Here is an 18,366-nt window from a genome sequence, read left to right on the forward strand (position 1 = left end):
GCCCATCCCTGGTGTCCCCGCCGTGATATTACTGGAATATAGCGAAAAGCGGCGTAAAACCACACTCACTCACTCTTATTTACCTACTCACCTGTCCCAAGAACTATGAAAGATTTAGGCTTGTAAAACTCTCCAAATGACTGCATGACCAGAGACATGAGTGCAAAGAGCTACCCAGTTGTTTTCGTGTAAGTCCAATAGATTGAAGAGCTTGGTGTCCACATAACATTGAGGGCTTGCCCAACTATCATAGTTCAAATCATGTGTAAGCCTGGCATTGTTTTATGATGGCAGCTGCGCCTGATTGCAGCTTTTCAGCATAAAACGACCATGTTCGACCAGTTCTAGCCTTTGGTGTCCGCAATTTACAACTTCTGAAGTGTAGCCATACATGCTCTCTCTACAACATTCAGTTTTACCCAAAAGCTTTTAATCAATGTTACAAAAGTCAACAGACATACAGAATGATGTCAGATACAGTATTTGACTTGACCCATTATGTTCCATTTCTGCAGATGAATAATTGACTTGCCAATGCGTGTGTTTATGACCGACAACAGTTCGTATGATTATGGACTATAATTCCATTTATGGCATGGCCAATTTCTGTTTCAAAATAATTACATGTCTTGGCGTTATAACGAGGAAGTAATTGCGGTAACCTGCAAGCTTCCGGAGAATAGAAGAAGAGTGGCTTTTGTTTGTCAAGGAACGGAGGGAAGAAAGTTCCATCTGTGAAATAAAAACATACATTGCTGTGATTTTACGCTTCTCTTATTACATGCAGGATTCGACTGAGAATCCTCGTAACAATAACTCCCTCGCATTTCGTGGACATGGCGAGTGGAAGTAAAATCTTTAATGTGATCATCAAATATACTCATGGAAATAAATAAGGGAACACATGAAAGTACAAGAGTTCCTTTATTCTTTCCCATGTTTCTTCATACGGTATGTATTGGACAGTGGGTAAAATCCTTAAAATAAATAAAGGACCACTTTCACGTGATCCCTTATTTGTCTCCATGAGCATACTAACGCGGGCTACCTAAAGGTCAATGTATACTGACGCTGGTTACCCTAAAGGTCAATGTATACTAACGCTGGCTGCCTAAAGGTCAATGTATACTAACGCTGGATACCTAAAGGTCAATGTATACTAACGCTGGCTACCCTAAAGATTTATGATGGTGGTCTGTAAATAATCGAATCTGGATAAAATAATCCAGTGATCAACAGCATGAGCATCGATCTACGCAATAGTGAAACGATTACTCTACCAAGTCAGCGAGCCTGACAATTCGATGAGGTAGTCGTCTCTTACGACACGCATGGGTTACTGAAGATCAGTTCTAACACTGATCTTCACGGGTGGACAAGTGAAGGAGATGCGACGACAGCGAGGAACGTCGATCTTTGTCACTTTGAATAATCCCATGAGTATCGGTATAGTGGTGACAAATCTGGAAACAATATCTGTCCGAGCAGGCATTCGAACCCGAGATTAGAGAACCCACTCACCCGTGCCGTTCAACATCCGGGCGTATGGGGTACTCCAGAAGGGCGCGTCACTACAACACGATTCTATAAGTGAATATTATTTAAAGCCACATAAAAGCTTCAATAAACACTTTCGCAAGGAAACACAAACACACATTATTGCGCATATGTTCAAAGGATAAGATTGTTTATCAGATGGCTCTTCTCTCAAAATCAAATAAAGTACCCGTCATGATTTGTGCCAACTAGTGCACCACGATTAATCATTCTCATCTCAGTATAAAATAGTAAAGTTTTGTTGGTTACCGAAAGTAACCAGTCAGGATTACCAACCCGCTTTGCTGTAAATAAATTAAAACTGAATGTACAAAACAATGCAACTCAAAATGTATTAACGCGTTACTCACTTTAAACCGTTATATGTATCGACTTTGCTTAACCTAGTCAGATCTTCTGCCCCGGTGAAGACTGTAAACTGTCCGTCATCGGATCCATTCCACTGAAATACGCACATAGCAATAAACATGTTTACAAGTTCCCCTGCACTTCTGGGGTAATCAGTCGAAGATTTAGACAGCGGGTACATCAGATTGTATGTTTATAACTCAATTAACGCCGAATTATATAAAAGTCAATTGATGCCAAAACATTTGTCCACAATAATAACAATAATGTGTGCGTGTGCGTGCGCGTGTGCGTGTCTGACCTATATGTTCTACCTTAGAGTTAATGGAATTGCGAAAATGCTAAAAGTGATCCATGCAGAAATCCTTGGGCTGGAACGAGTAATCCGGGTATCCGGGACGGGTGGGTAATGAGGTATGCGCCTCAGTACCCAGACCCGTTATGAACACGTGATTGTACTGTCTTTTGAGACATCACTTACGGATACCCGGTTTGAATATAATACATGGTTAAAGTATTGAAAAACTCGAAATTTCAGCCTCTGAGTTGAAGAATACATTGCCATTTCTTGAAAATTTGGTATCAGGAATTGACATAACGGGTATCCGGGTAGGGTAGGGCAATAGGGAGTGGGGTACCAGGACAGAAACTTTGTACAAGTCCCTGCTCTAATAAATACAGGAATGCGTCCAAGATGTCACGGCCAAATACAGAATGTCAGTGCAAAAAATATGCGAAAGTACTACACTCGATCTTTTAGACAGCAGGCCGCCGTGTTGGTGTAATTGTGCTGAGTGAGGCGCTAAACAACACACACAAGTCTGTGTTCAGAAACAACTCACGTTTGATATAAAGGGAAGAACAGGAGTGGATGTCATATGAATGGAACACTGAAATCAGTAACGACAGCATGCAACACTTGCTTTGTAAAAGAAACCAAAATGGTCATCCAGAGTATAGCTGAGGTTAAGTGCCCCGAGGATGTCATCCTTGATGATCTTCAAAAGTGGATCTTCGTAACCCCATATGATATCACGCACTGTGTACTTCTCATACAGGTTGCCCCCAAGAATTTCTAGCAAAAGTTTCGTCATCTCTTTGATAATGGGATACTCGAACCGGGTCATGTAGGCAGCACCCTATGAAAATAGAATAACGATGATTCTTACTAAGATACATAACATTCTTGTTCGCAGTTGGCTCACAACAGTACAATCTATGTAGTCTGACTTGTAAGTCCACAATTGTAAGTCCACTCCAGTCTCCCTTTAGCAGAATTTCCTTATGGTGCGGAAAGGATTTTGTCGCATTTACGTTAAACAATCTTTCTTGGATGTTTCTCACCAGTAGGATGTTGTTGATGGTGGTGAATGTGTCATTCTCGTCCCCTACCGACATCTCCCTGTCGAAGTAGTACCACGAGTGCTGCCGGAAGGTCACAGTAGAGTTGGCGTGGAAGGTGATGTTCTCTTTCTTCTTCCTTAATCTGAATCATACGGACCCAAGCCAAGTAATCATTACCTTGGTATTCGTATCCGCCTGTGACACAGTCACCTACTGTCACAGATACTCCCATGGTCAATGATAAAACCTGTACGAGGTTCCACGGTCCCTTCATGTAATTCAGCCATTTGCTTATCGGTATCAAAGCTTTTTTCTGTCCGCGATCAGATTTTCTCATTCCCAGCAAAAATTACCCGCGTTCCCTAATTATTATCACGGATATCGAAATTTCTGAGATGGATCGCGCTTAGTTTAGTGAGACAACGATATGGTATGTCCAGTTCCGTTGTATTTTCACCATGACAGATAAGGCCTTCGCTACGTCATTCAGTCATCAAGAATAAAAATGATGAAACGCTGACGAAGTAGAATGAGGACTGTTTGTATGGATATACAAACTTCTTTATTCTGTATAGGCGTCGTTTCGACATAAATTCTGATTCTTGCTTCACAACCACATTAGAATCTATGACAGGTAGGTACCCAACCTCTAGAATGCCAGTCAGAGAAGTCACTGACAGCGCCAAGGGTAGTGAAAAGTATCAACATCTAGCAGGTTAAAATACTGTTTCATTACTGTAAATGCAGCTGCCTTTACCATCTCAAAGTGAGAAAATTTCGTTTTAAGACCAGTCGGCGTCTATTTACCCGTGTTTGTTGTTGTGCGACCTGCCACTCACCCCTACCTGTAGGAGTATGGACCTTTTTCAATAACATAAGGTTTGACGCCGTGCTCCATCACTTCCTCGGCGTTGACTACGTCGAATACCCACAACTGCATCTGCATCGGCACTGGCACGTCTCGCCACAGCTTGTACGTGGCAGTACCCTCCACCAAAGGTAGCATCTGCAAGTCAAACACCGCAAATACAACCTGTTATGGTATGTTTTAGTCAGAACAGAATTAGTCACTGTTAAATCCACAGTGAGTTTAGCTATACGCCGCTTTTAGCGGTATTCCAAACAAAATCCTTAGACATATGCAGATTGCAAGGGTCGTCTCAGTACGGGTGGGCGCTACGTGCAGAAACTGGTCAACATGTTTAATTCATAATGTGAGTGAGTGAATTTAGTTTTACGCTGCTTTTAGCAATATCACGGCAGGGGACACCAGAAATGGACGTCACACATTATACTCATGTGGGGAATCGAACCCAGGCCTTCGGTGTGACGAAGCGGTGAATAGTATGGTGGTAGTATATCTATGATGTGCTAGTTCTGTATTATGATCTATTATTAATGTGTACATGATAGTGGATAGAGGATGTACAAGTAGAGTGTACGTGCAAGTAGTGTACGTACAAGATACAGACGTGTACATAAGATGTACTAGTTGCATGAGTTGCCAGTTCATCTGCGAAACTTTATGTGACTCATCAAAAAAAACAAAAAAAAAAAAACACCAAAAATACAGAACAAGTAAAATCTGCATTAAATGCATCACAAACTTCAGGAGCCAAAATATGCAAGAAACAAATTGTGTGTGATAGAGGCGGAAGTCCGCTACAATCAAAATTATATATCACAATGCATAAAGACGCAATTTGAAACTACAACGACGTGATAAAAAGACACCACCCTTCATGTTTACAGAAAGAGCTTGTTTTGAAGACACTAATCTACCTGCTTCCAGATGACGTCATCATATCGACATAACCGATTCTAATGTTTTCACTATTTATGCATGATGACTAGGATTAAAACTTGGGTGTGTCCTTTAAAAAAAAGAGCCCCTGTCTAAATCTAAACCAGGCAATCTAAATCTTTGGCTGTTGATTATGACGGGAATACATTCAATACCATTCAGATCACATTTTACATGATAGTATCTGAGGATATACCCATTATCCAAGATGTATCAAATATATCGTTTTCATATTCTGCAATTATTTTGAAAATATTATACTGTTGTGACGACTCATACCTCGCGAACCACATAACCCACATATGGGAAACTTTAGATATCGCTGATGATCCCTTCACAATAGAATGGACATTTCACAAACATTGGACATCGAGAATATTGTTAGGCTCAATACCTTTTCTTCCCTCGTAATCACTGTCTACAGGCCGCCAGAACCTCTGCGCTCTTCTGATCGATTCCTCAGTTCCGTAGTATACACAAGCAAAAGGGTGGCATAGCCTTCTCCGTCGTTGCGCCTCAGTTATGGGAGACGTTTCCACCAGAACTCATAGCCAAGTGTAAATCCTCTTGTAAAAGCCAAATAAAACCCATTTTGTTCAGGACTGCTTACAACATTGGACATTTCGCCCTCACCCTCTACTTACTCATGCATATGCACCAGCGAGTAACTACACAGACAGACCGATACTCGGCATCATAGAATGTAGTAGTAGTACATATGCACAGATTTAGAGGTCAACGGCTAAATTTCCAGAGCTTATATAAGCGTTCAGGCTTATCAGTGAGGTTTGGGTAATAAATACAGATTTTACCTCACCATTTTAAACTGTTTCCTTCTAGACGCCGTTTTCGATTACCTTCACTCTAAACAAGCTGGGCTCGACGTTATTCATACCATCTGGTATTCGTGAATGCAACAAATACTTTGAATCATTTTCATGTCATAACTACTTGTATTCCGCCTCTGTATCTCTTGGGTTAATTGTATTGTGTCATGTGTGTTTTATTGGGCGTCTGTGTGGTAACGAGCATTCATCTTGTGCACGTAATTATTGTATATTTTTGTGACTTGTGTAACACATTCCTTTTAAGACCGTTTTGTGGCAGACAGAATTTCCTCAAGGATCACAGAGTTATATCTTATCAGTTGCACCGCCATTGTAACCACTTTTCTTGAAACAACAAAATGCAGTTACCTGCAGAGCAATAGAAGCTTAGTTATAGTCTGTTTTGGGTATGTTTGGTGACATCGTGAACACAAAACTGAACAAATTGGTGAACACTAACAAATGTCAGTCAAAAATGATGAACGATGTGTCATGGAATGTTAAAGTATGTTGGCCGCTTTAGCCGTGATGTCATCACTGTGCCTGCTGCTCCCAGATATTGGCAAGATAGCAACAGAAATTTAAGAAAAATCCGGAATACTTGCGTTTGTCACTTAAATACTGTCAGTCGTGTATATTAATGATGAAAAGAACCCCACTTCATATTTCTTATGCTCATGTTGACGATCAGGACATGAAAGAAATCACCAAAGCAATACTGGAATGCCCTGGAAGATAGAGGCTTGACTGGAAATGAAAAATGTCCTACTACCGATTCTGTTTATGATTATTATATAGTTTCAAATGTCAACGACCAAGATGACGACAGCAGAAATGAATCCACACACGAAAAGGCAGATTTTAATCTCCATTGTGGCATATGAAATAAAGATATCACCCTATAAGAAATAAAGAGAATTGTTACCAAATTGAAGAGAGGTAAAGCCACTGGATTACACAAAGTTGAAAATGATTATATGATTCACGCAGTGGATATATTTGCCCCGCTTTACGTCGTCTTCTTCAGTCTCATACATTCAACTGAAAAACTTCCCGAATCGTGGCTAATCGGTATTATAAAACCCATATACAAAAATAGAGGCGAACAAATTGACTCCAATTCATACAGAATAATAACAATCTTGAGTTGGGAAAACTTTTCACACGTATTTTAAAAGATAGACTTTCGGAATTTCTAGAAGTAATTTAATTACCCCGCACAAGCGGGTTTCAGAAAGAACAACAACAGATAAATGTTTTGTTTAACATGTACTTGCTAATATAATGTCGACTCAAAAACAAAAACTCTTCTGTGCGTTTATTGATTTCACGAAAGCATTTGACACTGTTAGGAGAGTCGGTCTGTGGACGACGATATAAAAGACTGGAATTCACGGTAAATTCATTTACGCTATATAACAAACATGTACCATATCATTAAAGCAATTGTAAAATTCAACAACGATTCCTCTTGTCATTTTCCTTATGAAAAGGGTGTTCGCCAGGGAGAAAATTTGTCCCCGTTCTTATTTTCATTTTTTTTAAAACAATTTAGAAATTCAATGTATGTTACTTAATTCTAACAGAAAATCATTTACACACACCCCAAAATATCACAGTTGGGCCAATTTATCACCTCTTAACAAGGTCATGTCGCCTGTCAAACTTAGCAAATGTTTATCACTTTTTATCTCTCACTTGTATAAATTGTTACGTAAATAACTCATCATCATGAGGCATGTTTATATTTGTGTAGGACCCCTACCAAAACAAACTAAAAACCTTTAAACAGTAGAAACTATATTTCCCTTGTTAGTGGTTCAGCGGTTTTAAAACTCCCACTGTGGACACTGAGTGTTAGCTTTGCACTAAGAGACTGATCTCAAGGAAACTAACTCACACTGTGTTTGAAATTATCCAAACAATCAAGTCCGCTGAAGCAGATATACAGCCACAGCACAAGTATAAAACAGAAACTTGTCTTTGTTCAGTAGGGCACGATATAAGTGCGGATTTAATCTCCCACAACACAAAGGCGCAGCAGCTAAAGGTGAAAATAGAATACGTTGAGAAGGAAGCCATTCTCAAACAACAGCAGGCTGCTCTACAAGCTAAGATGGAGTTGCTTAGCCTCAAGGGTTGTACCGCGAGGAAGAGGCGGCAGCCAGAAATATTGAACAAATCATGGACTCCAGTTTCGATGAATCCAGTAGTGACTTCTCAGACACAGACTCTATCACAAAGAAACTGGTGCACGATCCCCGGATCCCATCACGTCAAGCTTCGACACCATTGTACCAAACGCCCACCTCAACCCCAGCTGTCAATCAAAACCCATAAGCCCAACCATATCATCCTCAAGTTGTTTCAAAATCAGAAGTCTGCTGTATGTGAACACATCATGCACAACCCCAATCACAAGATTGTTTGGGACAACACCAGGACATTATTTAGGAACGTCAATGACTTTAAAAAACGGAAGCTCCTAGAAGCCATTGCAATCAAGCGGAACAACCCCTCAATCAACAGAGACGGAGGTGTTCACTTATCCAATGCATGGAACCATCTTTATCCAAACATCTTTACCTGTAACTCGTTAACCTAATCAACACAAGCCGGCACACAGTTGAAGTCTGTACATAAGTTGAAGCCTGTACATCAATCAATCGAAGCCTGTACATCAATTAATAGAAACCTGTATATCTTGTTACCCATTGTTATCAGTCCACTGTTATGTGTATATATACTACAACCCTTTAGTTTTACCCTCACTTCACCTGAAGAAGAGACTAGAATCTGTCTCGAAACGTTGTGACCTTGTATAATAAAGAAGTTGAACCATAAAGCACTTTTAGTTTGATATCATCATCAGAAGCCAACATAAATGAATATGTGTGTTCATTTTCAAAAGTTCATGGTCAGGAAAAATCTACTTCTCTCGAGGCTTGTAAAGTTCACAGACAGTCCAGAAGACTACGATGCCTGGAAGTCGACATTCAAAAATATTATCACGGAACTAGAAATAGAAGCACCCAATGAGATGGATCTCCTCATTAAGTGGCTCGGTCCCAGATCCCTTACTCAAGCGCGGAGCATTAAGAGTGCCAGTGCTCGCAACCCCCAGCGGGGAGTCAACCAAGTGTGGGAGAGATTCAGTTAAATATATGGGGCACCAGAGAATATCAAGGCTGCCCTTGATGGGAAGGTAATGAACTTTAGAGAACTGAATGATAGAGACAATGACAGGCTGTACGATCTGCTTGACATTGTCCAGGAAATAGAGTCATACATGTATGACACAAGGTATGCTAACCTGATGTCCAACTACAACTGCTTGGTAGGCATAAGCCCTTTAGTGGAAAAACTACCTAGGAATATCAAAGACAAGTGGGTAACACAGGCATTCAGCTATTAGAAGAACCATTAGGTTGCATTTCATCCATTTTCATTCTCTGTGAACTTTATCAACAACATGGCCGAAATGAAGAACGATCCGAGCTTTGTAATGACCACTGAACCCTCAGGTCATATGCACAGCACTCCACGTTCTTGTCGACCGATCGGTCAAGACAAATCAGTGAAGACGGAGCTGAAAAGTAATTGAGACAAACCAGAAGAGGATGACACCCACGAACATGCCATAGTGTGTCTGTATCATGCAACTAGGTATTACCTTAACGCCTGTTGTGAATTTCGACGAAAACCGCTTGCTGAAAGGAAAGACTTTGTTCAGAGGAAGAGGCTGTGTATGAGATGCCGTGGACCCTTAAAGCAAAGGTAAAGTGCTACATCTGTGGGACCTCGGTTCATCTAACGGGACTCCATGTAGAGAAAAGTCAAATGGGACCAAACGAGGGTGATTCCAGTAGTGCACAAATCAACAGATCGCAGAGAAACCCGCCCCCTAAATACAGTACAGAAGCAAAACAAACAGAATTCAAATGCACTCAGGTCTGTGGGCAAGCAAACCCTAGTCTTGTGGCAAAACAATACTGGTCGCTATACATCCACATGATCAGCCAGATAGACGTGTCAGAATGTGTGCTGTAATATCTCGAACCCATGTTGCCCTCGTGGTATCCAGGAACGTGATGTTCCTGCCTGCACCTGCCGTTTACTAACGTTCCCCATACATCAAAACACTAACTATATTTGTCAAAACACTACAGAGGATTATGCCTGTCAGATAATCTCCAGGCACCTTAAAACTTCGGATTATCTGATCATGTGAAAAAATATGATGGCTCTGGGACGAGGATCGTGGCTCTGAGACAAAGATCATGGCGCTGGGACGAGGATCGTGGCCCTGAGACGGGGATCGTGGCTCTAACGAGTAGTGTGGCCCTGGGACGATGATCGTGGCTCTGGACGAGGATCGTGGCTCTGGACGAGGATCGTGGCTCTGGACGAGGATCGTGGCTCTAGGACGAGGATCGTGGCTCTGGGACGAGGATCGTGGCTCTGGACGAGGATCGTGGCTCTAGGACGAGGATCGTGGCTCTGGACGAGGATCGTGGCTCTAGGACGAGGATCGTGGCTCTGGACGAGGATCGTGGCTCTAGGACGAGGATCGTGGCTCTGGACGAGGATCGTGGCTCTAGGACGAGGATCGTGGCTCTGGACGAGGATCGTGGCTCTGGACGAGGATCGTGGCTTTAAGACGAAGATCGTGGCTCTAGGACGAGGATCGTGGCTCTGGGACGAGGATCGTGGCTCTAGGACGAGGATCGTGGCTCTGGACGAGGATCGTGGCTCTAGGACGAGGATCGTGGCTCTGGACGAGGATCGTGGCTCTAGGACGAGGATCGTGGCTCTAGGACGAGGATCGTGGCTCTGGACGAGGATCGTGGCTCTGGACGAGGATCGTGGCTCTGGACGAGGATCGTGGCTCTAGGACGAGCATCGTGGCTCTGGACGAGGATCGTGGCTCTGGACGAGGATCGTGGCTCTGGACGAGGATCGTGGCTCTAGGACGAGGATCGTGGCCCTGGGACGAGGATCGTGGCTCTGGACGAGGATCGTGGCTCTGGACGAGGATCGTGGCTCTGGGACGGGGATCGTGGCTCTGGACGAGGATCGTGGCTCTAGGACGAGCATCGTGGCTCTGGACGAGGATCGTGGCTCTGGACGAGGATCGTGGCTCTGGACGAGGATCGTGGCTCTAGGACGAGGATCGTGGCTCTAGGACGAGGATCGACATAACGTGGACCTCCAGCGACATAACGTGGATATTGTTGGCAGCGGTGAACATCACTCACTCTTTAATCCGACCGCTTGAGGAAATTTCAGTTTGGACCAAGTCTCTTTGAATGTATTCACAATCATCCTGTACTTCTTGTGTGCTTCGAAAACTGGACATCGCCATCAAAAAGGCTTTAGCATAGTGATCTCATAACGTTGGCAAAAGGACAAATCGCATAATGCTGTCTTCCCGATGTATAAATCAAAGCCGTAAACGTGGGAAACCGGAGCTGGGAGTATCAAACGTAATGACCCCTTACATGGAAACGTTAAACCGATATGCATTTATCACTTTTATGTGACACTGTCAATACCATCACTATATGTGTCCGTGCCATCATGATGTATGTGTCCAAAACCATTACGATGTATGTGTCCATACCCATCATCATATATGTGTCACTGTCAATACCATCACTATATGTGTCCGTGCCATCATGATGTATGTGTCCAAAACCATTACGATGTATGTGTCCATACCCATCATCATATATGTGTCCTTACCCATTACTATATATGTGTCCATACTTTTGACTATATATGAGTCCATGACTATCACTATATGTGTGTCCACACCTGTGACTATATATTAGTCCATTTCCATCACTATTTCTGTCCATGCCTATATGTGTCAATTCCCGTCAATATATATATATGTGTGTGTCCATTTCCATCACTACATGTATCCACGCCATCACTATATATGTGTGCAAGCCATGGCAATATATGTGTCCATTTCCATCACTACATGTGTCCATGCCATCACTATATATGTGTCCATGCCATCAGTATGTATGTGCCGATAGCCATGGCGAGATATGTGTCCACACCAAAGACTACATATGTGTCAATATAGTACCTGTCCCCAGCTGTAAACCGAAAACGAAACATGAGTCTTAGTCGATTCTACTTGTACCCACAGCATCGATATGTCGAGTGATTGAAATTTGTCTCACTAACAAGAAACGGTGTGATATATGAAGAGAGAATTCAATTTACCTAACAGACACAAACAACTTCAGTTTCAAATCCTGAAACGTAATTGAAGCATTGCAGGAAGTCACACTCTCCACAGCAGCCAAAACTTACACGAAAACTGTCTTTCTACAAGATACAGTAACCCACGGTTATAATGAACTGGCGGATATAACGAATTGTTTGTATTACACAGTACAGTCGTTGTTACATAATGAACTGGCGGATATAACGAATTGTTTGGGAGGGGAGGGAGGGGGGGGGGGGTCACTTTTTGTTTTTGATTTGTTTCATTTTTGTTTTGTTTTGTTTTCCTTTTTTCTGTTGTTTTGTTTTGGTGTGCTTTTGGGGGTTTGTTTTAGTCCTGTTTTGTTTGGGTTTTTTGGGGTGTTTTTTTTGTTTATTTGGGGTGGGGTTGTCTTTTTGTTTATTTTGTTTATTTTTATTTATTTTATTTTATCTATTTATTTATTTATTTATTTTATTATTATTATTTTTTTTTTTTGTATTTTTTTTGGGAGGGGGGGGGGGGGTGTTTGGTATGTGTTTACTTAAATATAGGAATAGGAATAACCAACATCGCTCATAACTAACTAACGTTACTGGTCCGTCTCAGCTCTTCATAACTGTATTACACAGTACAGTCGTTGTTATCTGACTCCTAGTTCTATGTTTAGAAACGCCTGATGTCGCTGCTGGGTCAGGTTGACTCAACCAGTGCAGTTGTAGGTCTGATGTCGCGTGTTCAGGGTAGCAAGGGAACAACAAACAAGGTTAGAATCATGGACTCAACAAACCCACACAACAACGTGAACCCTTGGAGTTTTAACACCGTAATTCATAACATAAATTTGTAAGTGAGTGGTCACACAGATTGAGCAATTATTTGATTTGACGAGAAACGCTTTAAAATGCATTTTACATGATTTCGTCTTTTGTATTATATTGGCATCAGATTACAACGTTAGATCATCACCGACGTGTTCTTTACGCACGTAATTCGTACTCGTCTACAGGCCATACGTTGTCATCACTGTGTCATTTCAGTCATCATAATAACTGTGTATATGTTACTAGGTGTGAGGCCTGTCGTCACTCAAGGGCTATTGTGGATATACACTGGCTGGGAAGGGAAATCGTAGGCGCAGTGGTTTCCGTTTGGCACACGCAAGTGCGGACACACATGTACAATGACTACAATAGTTTCACAAAATTAATAGTTTTCATGAAATATACATATTACAGTACGAATAGTCCTGTCTAAACCGTAATGTCCTCATAAAAACTCCCCCTATTTGTATGGCTCTCTGGAAACGTTGATGAGAATACTACGCTACACTAGAATCAGTTTCAAAACATTTATGAATTTGGTATATCTAGCGGGGCTAAAATGACCTTTAGACAGCAAGTATTATCTACATAGACCCGTCATTTGTGGACAACCTTTATGCCATTCAGATATGCAGAAATGCCGTGATAAATAAAACAAACGCTGGATACTACCCGTTGTAGTCACAACTCTGTAAATTGTATAACCACTTTGTATTGTTTCTCTTGTTTGTAGGAGTTTCGAACTAAACATACAACACCGCGAATAGATAAACGACGTCACGGAAAACTCATTCTTAATTGTCGGATGAACAAATTCCACTGGCAAAACAAAACGATTGTGGAAACTACTGAAAATGTGTAATGATACTGTTATTATCTTGCATTATGTGGGGAAATTTGCGTAAGAGTCATGAGGTCTTTACAAAATAACACTTCACCCCCCACCCCACAACAATCACCCCCACCCCGTCCCCACCCCAAACACCACCCCCACTTAATCGATGCAACCCAGTGAGAAAAGAAAAATAGACAGATACATGATTATCACATCCCATTCATCCGCTGAAGGACGGTACGAATTTCCACGTAGGTACAATAAGTGAAGCCTATCCTGTAAACTCAAGACATTATGTAAAAACTAATGCAATATGTAGAACGTAACGCAAAGCGTAAAAAATAACGCAGTATGTTAAAAAATGAGGCCAAATGTGCAAAATGTCTTTGACGCAATATGTAAACACCCAATGCAAAGTGTAAAACACAATTTGTAACGCAGTTTGTAAACGATTAACAAAATCTGTAAATACAGTTTTACTGCTGTTCATAAGCCTTGGCGACTGAAATTAATCCCTTTTAAAAACTTTACTGTATCATATTTTTCAAAATAACTAAGCTATTGCGATATTTCTGTCAACATTTACTTCATGTCAAACTTAAATGAAAGCTGATCTTTTGGGTTAGTTAACATCAGTGTAGAGCCGATAATTATGCAGCATGCATGCACAGAGATACTTGATATCATAATCTCATGCACAGTGATACTTGATATCATAATCTCGTGCACAGTGATACTTGGTATCATAATCTCTTGCACAGAGATACTTGATATCATAATCTCATGCACAGTGATACTTGATATCATAATCTCATGCACAGTGATACTTGATATCATAATCTCATGCACAGAGATACTTGATATCATAATCTCGTGCACAGTGATACTTGATTTCATAATCTCATGCACAGTGATACTTGATATCATAATCTCTTGCACAGTGATACTTGATATCATAATCTCGTGCACAGAGATACTTGATATCATAATCTCATGCACAGTAATACTTGATATCATAATCTCATGCACAGAGATACTTGATATAATCTCGTGCGCAGTGATACTTGATATAATCTCTTGCACAGTGATACTTGATATCATAATCTCGTGCACAGTGATACTTGATATCATAATCTCGTGCACAGAGATACTTGATATCATAATCTCATGTACAGTGATACTTGATATCATTATCTCATGCACAGAGATACTTGATATCATAATCTCTTGCACAGTGATACTTGATATCATAATCTCGTGCACAGTGATACTTAATATCATAATCTCATGCACAGTGATACTTGATATCATAATCTCGTGCACAGTGATACTTGATATCATAATCTCATGCACAGTGATACTTGATATCATAATCTCGTGCACAGTGATACTTGATATCATAATCTCATGCAGAGATACTTGATATCATAATCTCTTGCACAGTAATACTTGATATCATAATCTCGTGCACAGAGATACTTGATATCATAATCTATATCCGACAGCATCCAATGAACTCATTTTATTCTTCACAGTTTGTTTATATAAATGGCCACGTGAGTTGTATTCAATGTCTCCACATGGGTTGTATTCATTGTCTCCTAGTCAGCTGTTTTTACCTTCTAGCCTTTATGTCCCACAACGTGCATGTAGCGCATAGTCACAGCTAATACTGCTATCGGTGGAATCGAGTAAAACCAGAGACATTTGGATCCCGATATAGATTGCTCATATTTAATGAAATTTTGGTAATATGGAATATTGATGTTAATAGGTGACCGGACTCGCTGTTCAAGAAAGTTGTCCAGAGCAGGGGGACAGACAGTACAGAGGGACAGTGGGACAGAAAGTTGTCCGGAGCAGAGGGACGGTGGGACAGAAAGTTGTCCAGAACAGAGGGACAGTGGGACAGAAAGTTGTACAAGGCAGAGGGACAGTGGGACAGAAAGTTGTACAGGGCAGAGGGACAGTGGGACAGAAAGTTGTACAAGGCAGAGGGACAGTGGGACAGAAAGTTGTACAGGGCAGAGGGACAGTGGGACAGAAAGTTGTACAAGGCAGAGGGACAGTGGGACAGAAAGTTGTACAGGGCAGAGGGACAGTGGGACAGAAAGTTGTCCAGAGCAGAGGGACAGTGGGACAGAAAGTTGTACAGGACAGTGAGACAGAAAGTTGTCCAGAACAGATCGACAGTGGGACAGAAAGTTGTCCAGAACAGAGGGACAGTGGGACAGAAAGTTGTCCAGATCAAAGGGACAGTGGGACAGAAAGCTGTCCAGAGAAGCGAAAATGGATTTTGCCAGCCCCAATATTCAATTCTAAATCTGGATTTTACATATTGCGTTAATTTTTTACTTACTGAATTATTTTTTTACGTTTTGCCTGAAGTTTTTAGATATTGCGGTAGTTTTTACATATTGTCTTGACTTTACATATTGGGATTGTACATTCCCGCCGCGATATTGCTGGAATATTGCATAAGACTAACCTCTCTTACTTTTTGACAAATACGGCTGTTTCACAGTATGAATCACATCAAATTTCAATATTTAAATGAAAATATCAACCTGATGTGTTGCCAAGTGCCCGTGGAAGTTGAACATACCTTTCTCATCTCCTGGTGTAGGATTATGTTAAACACTGTGGGTGTTAGGATGCCAAATAGGAGCACCACAAAGCCGACAAAACCCCAGAGAATGGCGCACTTCTGTCCCATGTTGTGCCGTTCAGTCCCACACTGGATCACACTGGCGTAGAAACATTCTTTATAACAGCGGATTGTGTTATCACTGTATCTATAAGATTCTGACTTGCTAACGTGTTATCGTATGTTATCAGTGCGACTGCCCTTATACACGCGAGCATTGATCTGAAGTCACGTGAACTTTGAAAGTTATGATGTTATTGTACTTAACTTACATTCTTCGTCTTCTTGAGGGTGTGATGGGCGAGCTGGCTAAAGCGCCAGGCTATTGATCCAGTGATCGTGGTTGCGGTGTCGGGATCGAGCCCATCTGTGAACGGATGTGAAAACCTCGGCGTCAGCTTTGTGTGCAGACTCTTTCACTGTTGTCACACCCTCTAGTATGCATTACACAACCCAGTGCACTTAAAAGAATCCACGACCATGGCGATAATTTCCCAGCAATGCACATAGGCGACGCCGCTTGTCCATATGGCTTTGAACATCAAGCGTTCGACTGAGTCTCAGTACTTACTTTCAGTCGTATGTGTAACAGCTGTCACCTAAATTCGTGACACTCGTCTTCGACCTGGTTGTAGCCGTGAAGCGTTGGGCTTATGCTTTCAACAACATCGTTGTCATTTCAAGTGCTTCATGCCTGTAGCATCACCTCTGGCACTGCACACACGATTGCCGATGACTCTCAGTTATTTTTGGCATCTGCTACTAAAGGCCAGTAACTCAACCGACATCCAGATTTTGACTTACCGACATCCTCGCGCAATTTTAATAATGATTATTGTTCAACACATAGACATTAATAAACAAATTCAATGCATTTAATGTATTTGTAGCATCAAGGTTTATCAATGTTTAATATAATTTTGATTGTGTAAATGTTCAAGACTGCTAATAAGAGGAAAGTAATCGCCAAGCGTTGTATCTGACGCCATGTTGAGATGCTGGTACCAGGATCACCTTAATAAGGCTTAGTTACAGTATACATTACAGCAAAGCAGTCAATGGAACAATCACCGCTTATATCTGTTAAGCAATATTCAAATGTAGGCAAGCTCCGCGTTGTCTGAGCGCCGCGTTGTCTGAGCGAATGACTGACCCACCTTATAGTCATCATCACCCTCACTCCACCCGTTGACATATTTTACGAACAGTCCCTCACACACTAAGAATTGATATAACAGCACATGGAATGTAGAGAAAGAAGAATGTTAAAATCTAGTGCTTAACTTTCTTGCACTTCGCTTGCACTGACGTAGGAAGGACGCTACTGCATGGGCCGTCAGTATCTCCTCATGTCGAGTTGGCGGCAATAGCATTTTAGGTGGGTCGTACATTGAGAAACACAGACAAAATGTTATCCCAAGATTACAGCCAATCAAGGTTTGGTTTAATTTCTTCTTGTATCAACTTCACCCGGAAGGATCATCAGGTACACAGGATATCAGGCCTGGATGTCTTTGTCAAGAATATAGCATTGTGGGACAAACGCAAGGGTTTTCTCTTGAGAATATTCCGTTTTTGTTGTCTTTAGAGTAATTGCTGCATGCCTTTTAAACTAACTGATCAATTGAGCAATCAGCCGATCTAACTTGAAAACAAGACCATTTGAAGAAATATGTATGAATGATTTCGGCCTCAGATACAAGCTTTTGCAACAGCAGATATTTCCTGAACATCATCATCGGAATCACAGTGTTCTAACGGCCAATATTATATTTGTCACATCATTCAGCATGAGAATTAACAGCATCTCCAAGGTATTGAACGATTCAGTTGATGGACTGTTGGTTGTTGATGAACGTGTCTTGTCGGGGCAGAAATATGTGCAAAGTGGGGAAGGCAGTTGCAGCACAAAACTCAGTCAGTTACAAAACTGGGCGCTCGCAAATGACTCCAAATT

General features: G+C 41.4%; 1 protein-coding gene across 2 annotated transcripts in view; it reads right to left on the minus strand.

Moving 5' to 3' along the window:
- Window positions 1–17,137, minus strand: part of LOC137274557 (scavenger receptor class B member 1-like) — a 27,361-nt gene extending 10,224 nt beyond the window's left edge. The window contains exons 1-8 of one of the 2 annotated variants that reach the window (XM_067807811.1): window positions 16,682–17,137; window positions 16,368–16,509; window positions 4,095–4,255; window positions 3,250–3,391; window positions 2,829–3,044; window positions 1,908–1,999; window positions 1,522–1,571; window positions 663–732 (exon numbers count right to left, since the gene is read on the minus strand). In XM_067807811.1, the coding sequence (XP_067663912.1) occupies window positions 663–732; window positions 1,522–1,571; window positions 1,908–1,999; window positions 2,829–3,044; window positions 3,250–3,391; window positions 4,095–4,255; window positions 16,368–16,478 (842 nt within the window). In that variant the 5' untranslated portion in view covers window positions 16,479–16,509; window positions 16,682–17,137. Of the gene's footprint in view, window positions 1–662; window positions 733–1,521; window positions 1,572–1,907; window positions 2,000–2,828; window positions 3,045–3,249; window positions 3,392–4,094; window positions 4,256–5,447; window positions 5,804–16,367; window positions 16,510–16,681 lie in introns of those variants that run through there. The other variant, XM_067807812.1, reaches the window with a different exon arrangement.
- Between the last annotated feature and the right edge of the window lie 1,229 nt (window positions 17,138–18,366).

This window comes from Haliotis asinina, chromosome 2 (genome assembly GCF_037392515.1).
Source record: "Haliotis asinina isolate JCU_RB_2024 chromosome 2, JCU_Hal_asi_v2, whole genome shotgun sequence".
Lineage (NCBI taxonomy): Eukaryota > Metazoa > Mollusca > Gastropoda > Lepetellida > Haliotidae > Haliotis > Haliotis asinina.